Source organism: Ischnura elegans (genome assembly GCF_921293095.1).
Source record: "Ischnura elegans chromosome 13 unlocalized genomic scaffold, ioIscEleg1.1 SUPER_13_unloc_1, whole genome shotgun sequence".
Lineage (NCBI taxonomy): Eukaryota > Metazoa > Arthropoda > Insecta > Odonata > Coenagrionidae > Ischnura > Ischnura elegans.
The window spans coordinates 9206717-9224106 of NW_025791657.1; the positions used below are offsets into that span (position 1 = coordinate 9206717).

The 17390-nt window shown below is 38.2% G+C and overlaps 1 protein-coding gene across 6 annotated transcripts in view; it reads right to left on the minus strand.

Annotated features, from left to right (window-relative positions):
* LOC124172013 (zinc finger protein 37-like) overlaps positions 1-17390 on the minus strand; it is a 66958-nt gene that overhangs the window by 30903 nt on the left and 18665 nt on the right. For 5 of the 6 annotated variants that reach the window (XM_046551410.1, XM_046551411.1, XM_046551409.1 and 2 more), the window contains 2 exons: positions 12276-12428; positions 8301-8420 (listed from right to left, as the gene is read on the minus strand). In XM_046551410.1, the coding sequence (XP_046407366.1) occupies positions 8301-8420; positions 12276-12428 (273 nt within the window). The remainder of the gene's footprint in view (positions 1-8300; positions 8421-12275; positions 12429-17390) is intronic. The other variant, XM_046551412.1, reaches the window with a different exon arrangement.

Here is a 17390-nt window from a genome sequence, read left to right on the forward strand (position 1 = left end):
GACTCAGTCATAACTGTAAAATAATGACTCGCGGGAGGAACCACAGAAAATGGGGGGGGTAAAAAGGGAGGCTGCGTGTCATTAGAGATGGAGAGGAGTAAAGCGATAAACGAAAAGAGGTGGTATTTGTCATTTTCAACCAGAAATTCTACACTTCGAAAGTAAGAGCACAAGACTTGATGTTTCAGAGCAATTCAAAATTGTACATAGTGATATGAATATGCTCATGAATGAAAAAGTGTTTGTCACCCACTCTCCTCTCCTTAAGATCCCCTTCCCGAAAACAAATGGTCATTGAAAAACAAAAAAATGTAATTGAAAACAAATGGTAAATGAAATTTTGCAATGAACGACACAGCTCTACTCTGCATGTTAACATTTGACAGTGTTCCCACTAACAAAATTATAAAATTTGCCACTGCCGGAATTTGAACCCCAGTCCACCAACCAGCACTCTAGCCACCACACCAATCCGATCCCCCACTTCAAATATACGTGTGCAGATAAGTGTGTGGACAGTGTCTGTATGTGGCTCAGCCTTGAAACACAATGGGGAAACATGCATGAAATTTGTTCATCATGCTAGTAAGTCTTATTGAATAGACAATTTTCTCACAAGTCCAAATGTATAAGCCAAAACTCTCCTAGCCCTCCACAAACGTCATTAAATGCTTATTAAAAGTGCTCGAATATCGCTTGATGTCACATGACCTGAAACGCCTTCTGACGTCATCGCACGGTACACCATTCACTTCGCTAAGAGAGTAGAAGGGCAGAGTCTTGATTGCAATATATCGAAGTAAAAATCATCAACGAGCTTTGTAGTAGTTCCTAAAAGGACAAGTTGACTTAATAGGGATTTAAGAAAGCACAATACCACAGTTTACTTTTGGTCGACTCCCTTACGGCGGCTGACTTCCTGAAAAATAGTGATTGCTTCCAAATCTCACCAAACAATCCCCTTCTTTTAAATCAATAACGCCTTGGCAACCCAAAATATTCACAATCTGCTGTTTGACGTTAAAACAGCAATTATTTTCCCCATATTTGCGTTTGAGTCCCAGCATAGACCAATTTTTTATCCACTTCCTCAGTCTGCTATCAGTGGATTCCGTGCCGTGACGTCACGCTCCGATGACGTCGTGTTTTCAAGCAGCCGATGAAGATTAATTTTCAAAGACTAATAACTCAGCTAAAAAACATTATTCATCTGCGAAATTTTCGGTGAGTACATTTAAGATAGGGATCTTCTTATTCTAGTACTTTGAAAAAATTGTGCATGCTCCCCGTTGAAATATCTTTTTTTTAATCAGTCAATTGTAATTCTACGATCAAGTTTGAGAGATGACGAAATTCACGGCTTATTCATGGTTCTAAGGTTTTCACAGTTGAGTGGGAACCCTGGTGGAGCAAGAAATGTTTTCTGCTGTGATCATATATGCTAGGCATTAAAGAGTAAGCACAATGATCACCAACATTAAAATATGGACCTTGCCTCAATGAAAATTTCAAAAACACTCATTCAGTTTCTGCTCATCTAAACATTAATACAGAGCATGGTCCAATAAATGCAAAAATTACAATGGATTTTGGTCCATTTTGAATTGAGAGGAAAATCGGTGTGAAATAGGGTGGTTTCCTATTATTTTTTTATGGCCCGAATCGAAAGATTATTACTCCTGGAGTACGTATTTCACCCTCTTAGATTTTCGAATGACAATGTCTATTTTTCGCGATTAAATGAAAAGTGAAAATTTTCAAGCGCGCGAAAACGCGACGTGTAAGTAGGAATGATGGGAAAAAGTCCATGCGACGCATTTCTGGTTCCCCCTCCCGCCTTGTGAGGTGACCTTGATCGAGGCTCTGAGCGCTGATAGGACGCAGGATGCTAGCGGGTAGCTGAGTACCTTGCTGGCTGATAGCGCTTGGCTTAAAAAAGGTTTATTAATACCTTATATCAAACGAAGAAAACTTTTGACCTAAGCCAGTTTTAATAGGTGATTATTAAGACATGTTTCCCTGAGCTCTGTGCCTCATGCTTGCATTGGTAATCTCAGACGATGTAAAACTCCTATCCTCTCGTGTAGAAACTAGGTCCCTGTGACGTCATGCGGAGTGGAATCGCATTGGCGCCAATCTGGCCTTTTTCAAATGAGGATAAAATTTGACCCTTGCCATTAATCAAAACCGGTATTTCAAAAACCAAATAATTTGTGTATTATAAATACACTAATGGTGGGTAACGAATCGCAATCAATGCCTTTCGTTTTCTTTGATGAAGGAAACTACCCTATTTTTGGAAATAGGAGTTTTGTAGTAATTTTTTTCAATGCTCAGGATTGCCACTCAAATCAAATTATAAAATACACCATATTTTCCAGTTTTTCACAGTCTTGATGTTGCCAAATTCACGTTCTGTTGATAAGCCATTTTTGGCAGAAATATTGATATCGTGACAATCATTGGCCGCACTCAAAGTAAAAATTTAATTAACCCATTAGTGCATAGCGTCCGATATATCGGACGTGTCCATGTCTCACATTAACGCTTCTCGAGTCATTAAATTCAATGAGTCAACTAAAATATTAGCGGTGGGGTGAAGACACACATCCATTTGAACTTAATACAGTATTAAAATGTAGTGCAAGTCAACTGGAGCCCATAACAAAATAAAATACACCCATGTCTCGTATAGCGCAAGGGATGCGTTCCTTGGGGTCTTTGCACTATACGAATTTGCGTTATACGAGACCGTTTTAACATTGGGAAGATAGGGATGCGTTCCTGGTAGCATAGGTCTTGGGTATTGAATTTCCTCTAAAACATATACTATATTCCCATAAATAGCCTTAGAAAACATTATTTATATAAATGTTTATCGTTTAAAACATCTTTAAAGATAGTATGCACGCATTTGAAGACTTTAATTCACGTCAAAAAAAATTCTTAAGTGCTTTTGAAATTCCCTCCTGTCGTCCCGGTGGGCTAACATCTGTTATCTCAGGTGTTCGTAATGCATTGCTGGCAGTTGACGATTTTTCAAACCAGTCTAAATACAACTATTGTGTCACCCAGGCCCTTTTGTCGCTCATCGAAATGACAGGCAAATGCTACTTTGAATGCCATTTCATAGCTAGCGGAGTTTATGAATGACAAATCATTTTAATTTGAAGTCCTCCGAGACATTAGCGGCTACGTGAAACAGTCTTTAAATGTCTTGAAGCCTTCCCAGGTTTTCCTTCCCTGAAAATGAATTAACGAGAATGCTTTCTTTTCCAATAGAATATCGTCTCGTCAACACTAAAAACTAGTTGAGGGGGAAAGGAGCCACTTTCAATCACAGCTTGGAGTTCGTCGAAAAATGTTTTGGTGACTGTGCTATCAACACTAGCAGATTCACCTGATATCGCCACGCTGAAAATACCTGCTTGCAGTTTAAATTCTGGAATAATATTAATATGCGTAAAATGATAGAAATTTCGTGTGTACTTAGCGCAAGTTCACGTTTTATCACGAGAGCGTTTAAGATGTTTGCTTAGGCTACACTGGGTTGCAATGTTTCCCCGAGGAACGAATTTGCGCTATATCGAAATTGCGCTATACGAGACATGGGTGTACACACGTCCGATATATCGGACGCTATGCACTAATGGGTTAATGCAACAAACGCCAAAGGTCTTCACGACTGAGTGGGAGCCCTGTTTGATCAAGTAGGGGAAACGGTTGCGTGTTTCTGCTGAGTAGTGCTGGGAATATATTCCACCATGGAGTGAATCTGCATCATAGCTAAACGGCACTAAACAAGGCCACACATACACAGAACACTCAAAAAGTCATCAGTTGCACGGGGATCTGAGCTTAGCAATAATCAAAAAAAGTCATTAAGGACAAACCCCTAGTCCTCATTACAATTCATGAGGATAAAATAAAATGGTTAACTTCCACACACTTTTTTATTAACAAACTACCGACCCGGTTTCGACACGTAGTGTCATTATCAAGGTCACGTGGGACGGTCATTATCAAGGACACTACGTGTCGAAACGGGGTCGGTAGTTTGTTAATAAAAAAATGTGTGGAAGTTAACCATTTTATTTTATCCTCATGAATATACAACATTTGCACTATATATCGCCGGACACTGTGAATTATGCTCATTACAATTTTCTGATCACATTTGCGACAACATCCGAATCTATAACAATCAGAACCCTGTATATATCAATCTCTTATGAGGAACGAGTTATGTTGTCGCATCTGGCTAACAGCTACATCATTATGTCATGGCCACTCTGTCAGAGAGTACCACATTAACACTTTGCATGTCGTAATATTATGTCCTGCTAATCCTTCTGAGGATTGCCATAGACGTAATATTACGTCCATCTATTTTATTGACTTTGTTTGCATCAAGCTGTAATATTTTGCCCGTGGTACTTTTCCAGTTTACTGCTTAGTGGTTCTGTTATTTCAAAAATCAACTGCTCTATGGAAAAAGAGTTCTTTTCATGTCTTGAGGACGAAAAGTCCTCTGTAGCTACTGGCACCCTTATCTCAGCCTACTTTGTGTGAAAATTCTTTGAAGGAAAGAACCGTTCGTTGATGGTGCAGTGACCCTTATTGTCATCAAGGATTTTTGATGATTTGCTCGGAACAATGCTTTTCTATGATTTCCAATGGTTTAAATAGCTCAAATTGAGTGTAATAAAATAATTATTATGCATTTTATGCCGGCACATCATTTGTTGTGACTTTTTTATTTCTCAAAAACAACTGGTTTTCATTATTAAAATATATATTTAACCTTTTCCCTACTGTATATATACGTGTGGACGTTTCCTGACCCGGGAGACAACGGCCGTATATTTACGTGTGAGATTTTCCTGGCCAGGATAACGAAAGCCATATGTATACGTTTTCTAGCACTCTCCCTTTTAGGACGGTCGCAGGTTTACGTCGTCTTTGTCTCGGGACCCAACCCTGCGGGGTTTAGGATTTACCCTCGGAATCCGGGAGCAGGTATAACCCCTCTTGGTGATAAGGGACAGCGGTCATACAATGGGGAATTCCACTGAAAATGGATGATTATTCGATAAAAAATATCTGTAGTGCTGAAAATTACAGTGAAAGCAGTTCTTTTCTAACCTGCATATTGTTCGTAAAATTCCAATTTGAATATTGCATATTAATCTCATGCTAAAAACGACCCATCGCTATGTTGGCTGAGCGTGACGTCAGAGTCCAGTAAACAATGTGTTTACGTGGTGACAGTAGACTATTTGTCCCAGTTTTAGAAAAACCTATGTATCTCTCTATACAATTAATTTTTTTATATGTTAATTCCATCATCAGTCATGTGAAATATTTATCCTGAATAAATGAAAGATTTAAAGAATGCATGCATAATGGAAGATGCAGCACAGTCTTGGCAAATAGTCCTTATTACTTTTTCATCCTTCTCATCCACTAAAGGCGATTTCAAGTGTGAGATTATTGTTCTCACTTCATGTTCTAATGTCACCTTAGCCCCAACAGTGCAAACACTCAAATTTATTAACATTTCAACCTAACAAACTGCTGAAACACCATATGTCTCTCTTCCAGACCAGGAATGCTAATTAAATCGGCATAAAATATGATACGTTGTATTTCTCCAACACGTCAAATTTACATATTCCAATATTGCACCAAGTACAGTGAGTCCTCGTTTAACGTCACTTACCGTTCCTGAAAATGTGACGATAAACGAGATGACGTTAATCAAAGCATAATATCCCATAAGAAACAATGTAAAAAGTGAATATCGGCTCCTAGACCTCACAATTCCTATGCAAAAAAAATGTTAGCGTATCATATCTGGGGCATTTTTTACAATGGGAATGCCAAACTATCGCATAAATACGAGTTCCTGTCTTCATCAACAACAAAAGCAGCAGTGACATAAATCCCTTTCCATTTTTGTATCTTCCAGCATTTGCTTTTCGGCTTTGCTATGGTGGTCGCCTGGGTGAGCGTCGCCTGGGCATCATCATCGCTGAAACATAGTCGCAGTTACGGGAACCAAAATTATTGTGAACTCGGCGAAAAAAGTGACAAAAAAACTCAGAGTTCTACACGGAAAAATTCCTTGAAATCACTTTCTAGGTTCCTGAAAACCTTGCGCCTTGGTCAAGTAAAACCTTGCACACCTACGCAAGAATTCATTTTGCAGAAATTTTTGCTAAAACCGTAATTGCAATTAAGAATAAACACACTGTTTTACACTTTGCTTAGACTGACTGTATTACCGCTCACAAAACAAACAACCTGCAACGCCCGCCGCTTCCCCTTTTTTTAATCGCGAAATTTAAAAGACTTGACGTTATCGCGAAGTGTAGGTGCAATAAACGAATGACGGTCTCAAAATTTTCGTGATGTTATCGCAAATGACGTTAAACGGGGTGATGTAGAAAGAGGACTCACTGTACACATTAAAAGCAATGAGCAAATGACAGCAGTTAAAATGAGATACAAACCAAGCTTTAGATTACAAGCGAACGAGGTTATTGATTTAATTTATGTTACATTTCAATTCGCGGCTTCTCAACTCCGCGCCGAGAAATCTTCATTACTGGAGAAGAAATAAGCGGCCATGAATTAATCTACCTTCAGAATGTTCCCAGAGTGCGTCTTTACGAAGTCGGAGTCAACCATTGCGCAATACAAGCACTGTCAAATTTTTAAACTATTCACATCTGTTTTTCACACACCCTTCAAGTTATGAATCAGTATCGTCGTAGATGTTTGTTATCGTCGTTACTGTGTTGTTATTGCCATGGAGCGAGTCTGCTTACTCGCATTCTGAGGTAACGAAAGAATTTTGTAATTTTTGGGAACTTTGAAGCTCTGAAGCAACAAGAATATTGAGAATTATGAAGTCATACTTTGAATATGTAAATAACTTTAACTTATTTATCTAAAATTGTATAAAAATTACCTCTTTAATTTTATGAGAGCACCCCATTGTTTATCCAGTCAGTTTTCGAAATAAATATTTGTTCATTTTTCATAATAAATAAACTAAGAATTGAATTCTTTGTCTTTTGAGCAACGTTTACAATTTTTAAGCGAATTTCTACGATAAATATTAACTTATATCTCGAGTTATGTATAAACATCAACATGGAAATAGCTGCTGCATTAAATGTGTTTATAATGACCTTAGAACTTCGTTTAAAATTTGACAATGCTCTGAAAAAAATGAGGAATTCAATTCAAAGTCTGCAATTCACCCGCAAGCAACAATTATCCATTTGCTAAATACATATAAGCTATCCTTAAGTTGACCGCGAACCAATGCCGCAGGTATGGCCGTAAACCCGGAAAGAAGGGAGCATAATTACTCTCGGAGTCCGAGATAATGCGGAGTCCCAGCGGGGAGGGGTCGAAAAAGGTTCTGCAAGACCCTTCTTAATGAAAGTCCTCCAAAAATGCTCAGTACCACGAGAAGGAAGAGTCTCTTGGGGCTCAGTACAGCAGTCATGCTAAGACGAAAACTCCGCCATCTCGAAAGGGTTAAAAGTTGGCAATACCGTATTTCTCCGAATATAGTCCCCCCCCTAATTTTTAGGCTTCAGTTTCGGGAAAAGTTAAAAAAATGCGTTTGAATATAGTCCCCCCCTTTACGTTTACCACAGGCATTTTTGGAAAAAAAGGGGTGACTATATTCAGACATATACGGTAAATGCTATTCAACTCATTCATAAAGAAGAGCATGGTCCATTTTTATTGAAATACACATCGATATAAATTTAATTATGACGCTTATGTTTAAAAAAAATTGCAAATTTAGTAAAAATGACTGGATTTTTCAGTAGGGCTATAAAATTAGTTGCCGGCACTCATAGTTTTAAACAGTACTCAGCATAACTCAATTCCTTACCCCCCTTCTGCTCCGTACTGAATGGAAGTAAAAACCGTTCGTATGGGCACAAAATCAATGACTGCTTAGTGCCGTGATGTCAGAGAGCTCACATGATCACTGAGCAAAGTTGAGCTGCAAGCGTGGAAAAATACACCAAATCGGTTCACTAAAACGGATCATTCATTTCAAATGATTCATACATGAAAGCTCTTCTGTGGTTGTTCATGATTGATCAGGCGAGGGAAAATGCTGCAGGTTTCTGCTGAGAGGTGTTGGGAATATTTCACAACGGAATGACATTGTGCCGTAGAAAAACAGTACTATATAAGGGAAGAGCACACTGATACACAAAACTGTAAGCACAGAACTGTGCTTAACAAAGCAAAAGTGAACTTACCAAGTCATCAGTCCCAAGGCGGTCTAAGACACCACTTGAAATCTCAGCTTGATCTCTTGTGTAAAACACGGGATTATTCCCCTTCCCGAGGTGGTCTTCAATCTCCTCTTTCACATTGAACTGAAAGAAAATGCTTGGTGTCATTTAATAATGGCAAAATTATAATACCCTTTTTAAATAACGGCAATGAAAACCTACTATTTTACCAGAGACAACTCAAGCTGGACAAAATCATGTTCTCACGAGATTATTATCACTCTTAGTTCAGCCTAGCAAACATTTAAGTTCAACTGCTGCAGTAATTTAGCCATGCTTTCCAATATTTATTATTTCATAAAAATACTAGCTGACCGGTAAACTTTGCACTGCCTTATACCCACTGAAGAGTTTAGTTACACCATTTGTTACTCAACAGTGGCTGAACTGATTTTAGTAATATTTAACTTATTGTAAGAAATTAATTTATAAAATCAGTAAAAATATAAAAATAAGTATCAAAATAGCTCTTTAGAAACATTTTTTTATCCAGACTTCACCAGGGACATCGACCAAGGCATTTGTACGCGGATTTCTTCAGCGAAATTTCTAATTTTTATGTTTTTAACTAAGGAAATTTAAGATGTTGTGGTCTTATAAAGTAGTTAACAGTGTTGAACCCGTTCTTAGGGCATATTAATGCCATGCTAGTCTGATACTTGACTCATGCTCAAAACCTTGCAAAAATAGCTTCTAGGGAGCAGCATTAATATGTCGCGTGCCATTAATAACTCAGTTTGGAAAAGTGCTTTGCACAAACGTGCCCCGGTCTACCCTACACATTCGGATTTCATCTCTTCAGTCAAGTACCATCTGATACATGTTTTCTACATTCAGACCTCAAACACTCACCTTGTTATTAGTTAATCGTCATTGCAAATGCAACTTGCATTGGAAATTCAATTCGCTAACACTGAAATTGGTTGGAGTCATGGGAATCCTCGGAATGAAAATTTTGAGTGAATTTTGAGTAAAAAATGAATTTTTCTTTGAATTTTCCTTTGAGCATGGTTGTGGGAATCACACTGATTAACAGTTGTTTTAATCACCAAACACATTACATTAATTAGTTTTGGTTGTTTAGATTTTAAAGCATCATCATCACAAGCAAACCAACCATCAGCTGTAAATTGAGCTGTGGTAAGCCAGGAGCAACCAATAAGTTTAAAAATTCACATGGATAATTGGAGACTTTGTCTCCCTTTGTTACAGTCAATAGATTTTAGTGACAGCAGAGTGCCAACTATTTGATACTGAATTGCTAAGTTTAAGTAATGTAACATCTTTGTTCTTAACTGGAAAAATTGCTCGTTCACTCAACCAATCGTGAATTTTGTGGCCATCAGTCATGTTCGAGAACACTTTGTTGATGAGCTAATCTTTCGACAGGAAATGAAATCAATCGGCTTAATTCGTCAACAGGAACACCACCATTACCAACAGTCAACAATTGCTTGGAGATATGACTACAAACACCGTAGTGATGAGACTGGGCTTAGCTGGAATTAAATTTTTTAATCCTTTCCTGCCGGAACTTACAATTGGAAAATGTTTTCTGTGCCAAAAGTAGCATGAGAATATGTTAAACATCTCTGTATGGAGCTCTTTTTTGGGTTGGAGTCACCCTGGTATTTCCATTCCTCAGATTTGGGACCCAACTCAACCTTACCCCGGCCATTGGACTAGACCCTCTAACCCTATCTAAGCACGAATCCATGGTCAACTTATTGTGCTACCAATATTTTTTCAACCAAATATTGCAATAGATCATCAAAAACTTACTCTTCTACAGGAATTATGAACATTTTTTAAGGATTGTGGAATTTTACTCAAGATTTCTAGCGTTAATAATAAAAAAGTTAGTGCACATAAGGTACTAAGACAACAAGCACAGAAGTCTGTTATTTTTAACCCTTAACCAGTAACGGGCAATTCTTTTTACACTACCAGTGAAACAAAAATTCATAAAACACAGCGAAGTCATTTTTATTGCTTAGATTAAATGTTTCGTTGACTTCCCAACTATTATAAAACTTATACTTAATATTATGCATTCCCAATACAAACCAACATTTTCAGTAAAAATTGCTATTTGAAACAGGATCAAAAAACTGATATCAAAAACACTTCAGTTGTTATTATTATTAAAAAAGTTGTCGTTATTATTATTGTCCTTTTCAATTAAGTGCCTAATTTTCCACGTTACGCACCTAAAATGCTTCCTGACAAATTATTAATTATTATTACAATTCTTGAAAAATCGCTAGGAATTGTTTTTAACAAGTTTTTTAATTATTTTCACCAGCATCATGTTTATTCCTTTTTCCAATTAAGTGATGTGAGGTCTCTACGTGAAACCACTACGAAAACTCAGTACTCCTAATATATAAATTATTTGGTTTTAGAAATCCCAGTTTAGACGAATGGCAATGGTCAATTTTAACTGTATTTGAAAAAGGCCAGATTGGCGCTCATGCGATGCCACTCCACGTGACTTCACAGTGACCTAGACTCTATATGAGTAGTCAGTAGTTTTACATTGTCTGAGATTACCAATGCATGCATGAGGCACAGAGTTCAGGGAAACATCTCTTAATAATCACCTATTAAAATTGGCTATGGTCGGAAAGTTTCCTTTATTTGATAGGGTATTAATAATCGTTATTTAAGCCAAGCGCTACCTGCTAGCAGGGTACTCTAGCTCAGGGTCAGGGCTAGCAGCCTGCATCGTATCAGTGCTCATAGCCTCGCACCAAGGTGGCCTCGCTTGGCAGCGGCTGGAACCAGAATATTGTTACACGGGTTTTTCCCAGCATTCATACTTAGCCGTCGCATTATCGTGGCCTTGAAAATGTTGACTTTTCATTTAATCGTGAAAAATAGATATTGTAATTTAAAAATCTAAAAACGTGAAATATATACTCCAGGAGTAATAATCTTTCGATTGAGGCAATTGATAAAGATAGGAAACCACCCTATTATATTTGAAATTATCACATAAACTCGGCATATTGCCAATTCTGGTATAAAACAATTTTAAGACTTCGAATGAATACAAATGCCTTAGTAGTAACAGTTTTAGGGGACACAAACAATGGAAATGAGTGTTCATAAGATTATTTGGACAACACTACCCTAGTTATTTTTTTTTCTAAACAAGTGCATACGTGAATGTGTTCATGTATATGTTCGTTCGCAGGTTTCCACGGTGATTACTTGAGTTCAGCATTCTTTCGAGCTGCATCCGCATCCGTTGTCGAAGAACCACAACAGTTTCGCCAGCTCTCCTGCCAGCGTCCTCAGGTGAAGGATGAAGTGAAGCTTTTAGTCCTCTCTTATATAGTCAATTTTTGGCGCCAATTCGGTGGATTTCTTTTGACCAATCAGGGAATGTCCTCGTATTTGCGTCGAATATTCTTGATAATATAATTGACTATATAAGAGAGGACTAAAAGCTTCACTTCATCCTTCACCTGAGGATGCTGGCAGGAGAGCTGACGAAACTGTTGTGGTTCTTCGACAACGGAGGCGGATGCAGCCCTAAAGAATGCTGAACTCAGTGTTCATGTATACACTGCCCCAGCAGATTACACCATAAGAGATTTTTGAATGGACAATTACATTCGTGCAGGGGTAATTTTTGTATATACTTTGTACCCCATTAACTATGTTGTATTATTGTATGTAACATGACATTAAGTTTTCGTAGGTTTTTCGCGCCCCCTTCTTGTGTGGGCATTTTCCTGCAGTGGGTTTTTTTTCACTGAAGAATACTAAACCCTCATCCTCATGTTTTTTTCCCAAAAAAGAAATCTTTTTTCTTACACAAAATTTTCACATATCGATGATTAAGTACTAACAACAACTTTTCAACAACAGAAATTTTCACTACTCAAGGTTATTCAACCCAGGTTATACTGCACATGAGAAAAAACTTACCAATATATTGGTTCTGGGTACTCGGTAGTCTGGCACAGGAACGCACATCTCAGTCGTTCGGACTGAGTTGCCTCTTATCACATCTTGAACACAGTCTTTTGACTCAGCAGACGACCCCAACTTGTCATCACCTGCCCCCTTTCCTTGGATACCCTGCAGAAAAAGTGGCAGTGATCAACAACTCACCTCCTCCAAAATCAACAAAAATGTGATTTTTCCTAATCTCAATGAAACAGATTTTTAAGTTCGTTATCTATACTTTTTCATAAAAATTGAGTGGAGCCAGCATGTCTGTTTATTAATCTCTCAAAAACTACATAACTGGCTAAAATTTGGCATGACAATTCTTGGGTATATTTAGTTCACACAGTCGGTAGCAGTGGCCCAGCAAGGGGGAGGTTTTGGGGGATAAACCCCCCCCCCCCCCCGAACTCAGAGAAATTTTTAAGTTTAACCTATTTCGCTTAATTGGATTAATATTACTTAAAGAATAGAGTGAATATTAATAATTTATCACTCAGAAGGCCATAAAACTCACCATTTTGAAGCATTTTGAGAAATTTTCTAAGGGAGGGCCCTGGCATCTCCTGCTTACCCTGGCGGGTATTCCACACCCTCAACACCCCAGTGTTTTACACCCAAAACCCCCCCTAGCCTTAATTCCTAGCTGTGCCCCTGGTTGGTAGCACAGCGAGGGGGGGGGATTTGGGGGATAAACCCCCCCAGAGCTCAGGGAGACTTTTTAGTTAAACCCATTTCATTCTATTAATAATGGGTCCACTGGTTACTTGGGACAGCCGCTTAATTGGGGCAGATCTTGAAGAACAGAACCCAATGGAGGAATATCCCAGAGTATTCTCCGCTTAGTTGGGCCAGCAAGCCGCTTTATTGGGCCATGAGTCGGCGACATAGACTCTATACTAGCAATGAAATGAATTTTTTTTGTTTTCAGAATACTATTTGTTTTATTTTCCCCTTTGATTTACTCTTATTTTTCACAAAATTCCTATTTTTGCCCTATTTTGAAAGCTCTTATTGTTTTACTATCCGCAAGAGGATAGGACATTTCTTTAGTAGGATTAAGTAAAAGACATTCATTCGGCGTCGCTCGAGGCTGTGAAAAATATTTTTCAATAAATTATTATTATTCTTAAAAAAGATAATAATTTAACTAAAATCGTTGATTTCTTAATCAAAGTAATGGTTTAATAAACTTAGGTTGCACTATAAGCGTTCTTTAGTCTTCTTTCTACCATTTCAAAGGTTTTTTATGCCCATATACAAGAGAGTTCGCCTAATTGGGGCAGCCGATTTATTGGGGAAAAGTGCACAAGTCCTGATATGTCCCAATTAACCGGAATCTACTGTATATGTCCTTTTAGTAGAGTGTGAGGATTAATAAAATATTCCTTATAAAGCCATAAAACTCACCACTTCGATCCATTTATCATAAAAAATTTCTGGGGGAGGGCCCCCGTACCTATCGCTTATCCTGGTGGGTATACCACACACACCACGTCTAGTTGCACCTAAAAACCCCCTAGCCTTAATTCCTACCTGCACCCCTGCACATAGTGGATACATTGTAACATCCTTGTACCCTTGGAAGGCCTTCAAATTGACCCTTTCACAGCACAATACATGATAGCCCAGGAAGACAATATGGGGGTCGTTCAAAGGTATTGATGTCGACAGCTTTCAGGAGCCGTTGACATCAATGGGCCTCGCTGCAAAAGCCTACATTACAAGCTGTGCAGACGTACATTTATTCCTTTATTCAAATGATGAGTGCTAAAAATAGCCATGAACAATTGTAATTTTAACAGATACGGAATGAAAAACTGTTTTTTATTGTCTTGAAAATATTTTGGGACATTAAAGAGTCAAGCTTGCATTGTCATCCCACTCTACATAATCTTCACTTAAGGACAGAAAACCTGGAAAACGTTGAAACGAGAAATTGCAAAGGACATTTCAGGAAGATAAAAATATTCATACCGAGGTACGGTTATCACCGTATACTCTTACGCATACTATGTCTTCCTTGGTCTCTATGAGACTTCTCAATAAAGAGCCTCTGCCACAGAGATGTCAAGCAGTAGAGGCTCGACATGGTAATTTAAGCTCAAAAACTCAGCCCCTTCAATTAGTCAGCAAGCAACAAGACCATTCCGACGTTGTTGAGAAAGAGATTGAACCCTATTTTAGTGAACCAGCTGTTCCCATTGCCCTAGTAACTGAATACTGGAAGAAAATGGTCACTCTTCCATGACTTAAAAAGCTGCCACAAAAGAATCTTAACTTTTCCCCAATACTACACACTACCGATGGCATCAAAATGATGTGCAGGCATCATTTTGAGGGCCTCCTCTACCTTTCAGCCAAAGCTCCTTCATTCTCAGGCGACTTCACCTCAACACTTGAAAGTGTTAACCAACTGTAAACTCTAGGGGAAAGATTAGGACATATTAACTCTTAAACTGCGGGAACATTTTAAAAAGTTTTGTTTTTCTGGGATGGCCTAGGAGAGTTTTGCGATACCTACAGTGAGGAAAAGAACACTTGAGCTCTACCCGGGGAGCAATAAAAATTTTGGGAAACTGCTGTAGGTAGTCGAGTATCCTCTATATTATTTCTACTGTATAGATACCTTTTTATCAACTTATACGAAACCAAACTCTACAAATGAGGTACCAAAATGCACAGAATTTATCAGAGAACATGCGACGGTATATCTTACTTCCTAAATATTGCTATTGTTTCCTAAAATTGGTTTTTAAATAATTAAAAAAAAAACAAAAAAATGGTAAATATTCCTGACATTAACCGCGCACAAACTGATACATTTGTTCATTTGCAACAATATCTTGCATTCTTTAAATAACTTTTATCAAAATGCGGCTGATTCCACAGTCAAGTCTCCTGTTGATACGTAATTATGAGTCATCATGTGCGTTTAACAGAGGATAGTGTAATTACTTCCAATGTTGTGTTTAAAGAGGTCCTCTGACCTCAATCTATACATGAACATTCCAATTAAATTTGTACTTAAGACCCTGTCTTTTTTTCTACATTTTAAAATAAGAAATGCGCCTATCCCTCTGTGGACCTGCATTGAAAAGAGCGGGGGAAGCCCGCTGGTAGTGGGCGCAGCACGCTTGTAAATATGTATATATAAAATATATAAGTATACATAAGTATGTATAGTAGCGCTCACTCTGCCCTCAGTGTAGAGAAGCAAGGAGTAGCACATGGTACAACATAGCACTACTTGTTAAACATATGATACCCGACACTACTGTCGGTATCGGTGCTTACAACTTTTTTTTTAAATACTATGGAAAATATGACTACAGGAAATGAACGATAAAACTATACAATTCAGTATAAACTAGGAGTGTTAAACTACCCCAAAGTGCATGGAAAGAGAGCAGCAGGGAGGCATTTGGTTCCACCACCTACCGAAAAAAATTATATGTACAGTGAGTCCTCGTTTAACGTCACTTACCGTTCCTGAAAAATGTGACGATAAACGAAATGACGTTAATTGAAGCACAATATCCCATAAGAAACAATGTAAAAAGTAAATATCGGCTCCTAGACCTCACAATTCCTACGCGAAAAAATTTTAGCGTATCATATTTGGGCCATTTCTTACGATGGGAATGCCAAACTATGGCATAAACACGAGTCCGTCTTCATTGACGGCAATACCAGCAGCTACGTGTGCATCCTTCTCCATTTTTGTATCTTCCCGCGTTTGTTTTTTCGGCTTCGCTATGGTGGTCACCTGGGCATCATCATCGCTGAAACATCGTCGCAGTTACAGGAACCAAGATTATTGAGAACACGGCGAAAAAGTGACGACAAATACTCCGAGTTCTACACGGAAAAATTCCTAGAAATCACTTTTCAGGTTCCAGAAAACCGTTATGTCAAGAAAAATTTCCTAAAACTTTACTTGACATTTACGCACTTAACATTTGCGCACCTACCTAAGAATTCATTTTGCAGAAAATTTGCTATAAATGTAATCGAAATTGACAATAAACACACCGTTTTACACTTCGTTTAGACTGACTGTATTACCGCCCACAAAACGAACAACCTGCAATGCCCGCCGCTTCGCATTTTTTCCCGCGCGAAATTTAAAAGACCTGACCAGACCTGACGTTATCGCGAAGCAAAGGTGCGATAAACGAATGACGGTCTCAAAATTTTCGTGACGTTATCGCGAAATGACGTTAAACGGGGTGACGTAGAACGAGGGCTCACTGTACATGGTTACTGCAGGAAAATTAACTGAAGACTGCTAACAAAAACCAAAACAAGTACATATGAGTAAAGATAAGTAAATATCAATATTAAATAGTAAATAATAATATTTGCTTAAGTATTTCCCCCAGTCAGTATGTTAACACTTAGAGTGCCAGGAGCGCTATCAGCACTAAAATGCCTCAGCACTTTTGGCATAGTACCTAGTAAATCAGTTGGCGCTCCTCATGCAATGTCACTCTTAGATGCTGATAATTAACTTATTATACAATTGTCAATATTCATTTTATATTAACATTAACTACTTTCTTCAAATTACAAAAATTAACTCATATTACCAAACATTCGTCAAATAATATAATAAATAGGTGAAATCACATATAATAATAAAGATTTCCCTGAAGTTTTTGAACATTTTTTTAACCCAATTTTTTTCCCTAACCTACTGCAAAATCAGCAAAAATGCCTCGGCACTTTTGGCATAGTACATACCTAGAAAATCGGTTGGCACTCGAATGGTTAAACATTTGAAAACGTTCTCGCAGTCTAATGGTGAAAATGTTTCAAAAATATGCAATCAGCATGGCCACAATGCTCACATTTCCTCTTTGCTTTCAAAGTGTCCCACATGTATCCTAGATGACTTAACCCTTTCGCGCCGAATTCCGCACCACCTGTGCGGCGAGGATTTTTTTTCCTGAACTACGAATGCCACACCTGTGCTGCCTGAATGTTCTTACCATAACCAACGAATGCCGCGCCTGTGCGGCACAGGTCGAAAAAAGTGACCGTGGCGGACACAATAGACCCACGGACGCAGTCGCCCCTTGTGATCCGCCT